The 5,000-nt window shown below is 38.7% G+C and overlaps 1 protein-coding gene across 1 annotated transcript in view; it reads left to right on the top strand.

The window, feature by feature from the left end:
- vax2 (ventral anterior homeobox 2) overlaps positions 1-5,000 on the top strand; it is a gene marked incomplete at both ends in the record, with an annotated part of 39,721 nt that overhangs the window by 5,086 nt on the left and 29,635 nt on the right. Inside the window, one exon of the mRNA XM_083640342.1 lies at positions 1-152. This exon is cut by the window's left edge and continues 36 nt beyond it. Within this exon, the coding sequence (XP_083496468.1) occupies positions 1-152 (152 nt within the window). The remainder of the gene's footprint in view (positions 153-5,000) is intronic.

A 5,000-nucleotide genomic window follows, 5' to 3' on the forward strand; every position in this document is an offset into this window, starting at 1 on the left:
AAGGCCTCGACCTGGACCGGCCCAAGCGCACGCGCACCTCGTTCACGGCGGAGCAGCTGTACCGGCTCGAGCTGGAGTTCACGCGCTGCCAGTACGTGGTGGGGCGCGAGCGCACCGAGCTGGCCAGGCAGCTCAACCTCTCCGAAACACAGGTAGGCCTATAACGACCGAGCTGCAGCTGCTCAAACACACCAGACACACCACACTATTAAACGAATAATGGTAGAACAATTAAAAATATACTCTTGCTATCAGTTCTCCAAACACAGGCCTACTGACGTGTGTTTTGGGTTATGCATTGATATTGAAATTATATGCGGCCCTTGAGCAAGGTCTATGAGCAAGCGACCGACCAAAACTACATAGGCTAGATTGTAGCATTAAGTTTGCATGATTTATTTATTTATTTATTTATTTATTTATTTATTTATTTATTTATTTATTTATTCGTGTATTTATTGTCAAATTATTTCTGGAGAGCCTGAGATTATGCATTTCTAAAATAAATAAATAAATAAACAAATAAATAAATAAATTAAATAAATAAATAAATAAATAAATAAATAAATAAATAAATAAATAAATAAATAAATAAATAAATAAATAAATAAATGGGCTATGGGTAGATGGGGATACAGGTGTACTTTAAAAAACCTTTATTGTCTGATGATGTGACTCGCTGGTTGTTTGTTTGTAATGCTGTATTGGCTTTGGCTGTATAAAGCAATTGCGACTTTTTAGTCGCTCTGAACACGAGCGCATGCTAAATATATGAAATGATAAATCGTCACAAATTGTAAATAACTGAATAACACAACCTCCTATTCAAGTATATAGGCCAACATGGCCTTTATTATATATAATATTAAATAATATCTGATCCCTCCGGCCATGTGAGGTTTTCAGTTTTCATTTAACTATAATTTCCATAGGCAGCAGTGAAACCCAAACAGACCCAACGGTTTTCTGGGTTATTTTCCATTTCCAATAATCAGCTATAATATAGTCATAATCCGTCCATATGCAGCCCCCCCTGCAGACGGATCACTGTTGACACATCCTGCAGCCTATCAGCGCAGCAGCGCTTCATTCAAACTCTCCTGCAGCAAGACTCTCTCTGCTATACCGGATCACAGACAAAAAGTTATTTATTAGGCTATATGTAACATGCACGATGAATATATTTTTTCTCTTGTTAGGCTATACACACTGCAGGCTATGAATTAAAAACAACATTTCCTTTTCTTTCTTTCTTTCTTTCTTTCTTTCTTTCTTTCTTTCTTTCTTTCTTTCTTTCTTTCTTTGGATAAATTCGTAACAATGGTGTTATATAGCAGCTTCAGTTGAGTTTTTTCCTCATTCGCAGCAGACATGCAGCATGGTCGGTCTGGTTCAGTGTTTTCGGAAACTTGCTGTTTATTTATTTTTTGTTGACTTTGGCTATTTTTGGTTGACCTCTATGTCTGAACCTCGGTGCTTGGTGGAGATCGTTAACCCTTCAACCCCGCCATCTTCTCCTCCATACAGAGAGAAATCAAATCATGCCGCATCATGCCATGATTCATACACGGGATTTGACTATATGTCCTGACCATGCACCAACGCTTAGGTTATATTTACATAAAATAAGTGGTAGCCTAATTGTGGCACTTTATGCTATATTCCAAAAGAAAACTATTACTAAATTAAAATCAAAATCGGAGTTACTGACAAGTTTCACAATAGAAAACCTCACATAAATTGTTGAATACCACACATATAGGCCAAACAAGCCTCCCCCTCTTCGGGTTAATCACCACTAAAAAAGTTTGATATAGTTTATAAAACCCATGCAACAACTTATCTTGCGGCCCCTTGTGCCCAAAACACACACTTCCATTTGGAGAGGCATGCCACCATAACCCATAACCCGTAACCCGTCCTGCTGGCTCTGCATGGCCAATGCCATGCAGGCCTTCTTCGGCTGATATGGTTGCACAGCTGAAGAGTCCGGACTGAATCCTCTCCAATAATAATTCTTCCTCACAAATTATCCAAATTATCCAGCAGAGGGGTATGAGGAGGAGGAGGAGGAGGAGGAGGAAGGGGGGGGGGGGGGGGTCAGTAGTTTTTGGAGAGACACAGAGCCACTGTGTGCCTCATTATGGCTGACACTATGGGGTGTTAAAGGGGCGGGGACTCAGGATGTCGTCAGAAGAGCCTTCAACTTATGTAAACTCTTTAAAGAATGTTTTAGCTATAAACTTATTAATGTTATATATGCTGCACGCTTTTGGTGTGTATATTGAAGCCGCATTGCTGATCAAAATGCTTTTAGCTGGCACTATAGTAATTATTTTTTAAATCTTGTTTGTGGTTCTCTCTCTCTCTCTCTCTCTCTCTCTCTCTCTCTCTCTCTCTCTCTCTCTCTATCCTTGTGGTATTTTCAGCAAATGCACCATTCAAGGATAATCATGCAAAATAGCACAAGGAAAGGCGCTCTGCTCTGCTCAAGCTGTTTGGGCTGCTTGCTTCTGATTGTCAGGTGCATGATGCGGCGGGCTGATAGTTCGCTCCTCAAGGTTTTCACAGGTTCTCTGCAGTAATTTGATTTTCATGTCCAATTCAGACGCCGCGGTTCTGAAAGCAGCTGCATTTGAAAAGCCAGAGCTTTTCATGTTCTGTGGCATTCTGTTTTCTCGCTCCTACGAAATGTTTTCACTGTTGGTGAGGTGAATATACCCCCCCCCCCTCTCTCTCTCTCTCTCTCTCTCTCTCTCTCTCTCTCTCTCTCTCTCTCTCTCTCTATCTATCTATCTATCTATCTATCTATCTATCTATCTATCTATCTATCTATCTATCTATCTATCTCTATCTATCTATCTATCTCGCCCAAACATGATTTATTAGCATATAAATCTATTTAGTTTAAAAATGTGTAAAACGTCTCATAAACCCACCCATCCGCCACATAAACGTTCCCCTTTGGAACTGCTTATTTCTACTTAATGGATTTGAGATTTTCGAAAATCTGTAGCCCATATGCTATACCCTACAACTGTCGGCCCATAGGGAGTCTCGATTTCTATCATTAAGGAGAGATATATAAATTGTTAGCCTATCGAAATGAAGTCATTGTCAGGATTTTGTTTGAAATTTGTTTGAAATTTTGAAGTAATGGTGAAGTAGCCAATATGCTAATGACCCTCATCAGAATTTAAGTAAATATATATATAGGCACCAAGTCAGCCTCCGTTTCCTCTGCGCTTTGACGCGCAATCAACCTGTTGCATTCATGAACAAGACCTAAATAGGCCTATAGACCTCTTTATTTTAAACAGTGTAGCATATAGGAAGAAATAACCTAGGATATTTTCGTCACTGACACACACATGCACGCACGCACACACACACACACACACACACGTACACGCGCACACGCACACACACACAAAGAAAAAGTAATAAAAGAAAGCGGGAGAAATTTGTCGTTTTCTTGAGTGTTTTGTTTTTTAGATTGTTTTTCACTTCCGCCAACGAGTAAAACTGCATTGGAAACCAGTTAAACGGTCTCACCATATTGGCAGCATCTCCCTTGTTTTAAGAGAAATAAATATGCCTATTAGGCTATTATACATTTATTAATCAGAACAAGCTCAAAGACGACGGACATGTCCTGCAGACAGTGTAACCCTTTATAAAGACTACAGTCCTTTAACAGGAATAATGGTAATGCAGGTTGTTAGTGTTTTTTTTAACAATGTTTGGGGATGTGCTCGTTGACCCATGGCCTAACTCCAATTAGTTTGGTCAGGTATTCAAACTGATCACGCAATGAGGCAGACATTGGCAACACACGCACGCACGCACACGCACGCACGCACGCACGCACGCACACACACACACACACACACACACACACACACACACACACACACACACACACACACACACACACACACACTCCAAATAACACAGTATTTACAAAATTCGAATCCATATAGCCTGTTGAAGGAGAAACTATTAGTCAGCCTAACTCACATGTTCCACCACAACAAATGTTCATGGCACAAAAGGAAATATGACACATTATTGTTATTATTATTATTATTATTAATACTACTACTACTAGTAGTAGTACTACTAGTAGTAGTACTATTACTACTACTAGTAGTAGTACTATTACTACTAGTAGTAGTAACTGATAATAATAATAATAATAATACAGTAGCCTAATATGTCACCCACATTTCTTGCAGACGCACGAAACTAGGCAACATTGGTCAATTTATTATTATTATTATTATTATTATTATTATTATTATTATTATTATTATTATTATTATTATTATTATTAGTAGTAGTAGTAGTAGTATTAGTATTAGTATTAGTATTATCATTATTAAGATATGGCTCCAAGATTAATTTCTGGTGTTTCTTCGCCAGTTTTTTAATGTTATTTTCGCTATTAAAATGGTAACAACTGAGTCAAACTGAGGTTTGGCCACTAGGCTAACCAAGTAACCATGGCACACAATCTTCTAAAAAATATAGCCTATATATTTATACATTATTTTTTGATAGGCTCAGTAAAAAACTCAAGTGCAAACCAACATGCTAATGAAAACCACAATCTTTCATTGAATAACGACACAGACAAATATAAGAAAAAGCCTTAACTGTTTAAGAGGGCGCCAAGTGGAACTGTCCGAGGCTGCAGTGTTTATGATTATCTTGAAAAATATCTAGACCAAACGCATTATTCGTTCGTTCCACATTTCAAAAATAATAGGCCTACAGTAGGCCTATAGGCTACTTCACCATACGAGGGATCAACCGAGCAGCATTTTGGTAAACAAACCGCGTCACTGGGTGGAAACGGCAACCCTGGAGCATGAGCTTGACTGTCTGACTCTAGCCGGCTGACTGTTTACATTTTAAAAACTGCACAGTTCACACAACTTTAACACGACATGCATTGCATATAAACTCATAAGCTAATTCTGCTCTCACTGTCTCTC

The sequence above is a fragment of the Poromitra crassiceps genome, assembly GCF_964638095.1.
Source record: "Poromitra crassiceps genome assembly, chromosome: 7".
In the NCBI taxonomy this organism is placed as follows: Eukaryota; Metazoa; Chordata; class Actinopteri; order Beryciformes; family Melamphaidae; genus Poromitra; species Poromitra crassiceps.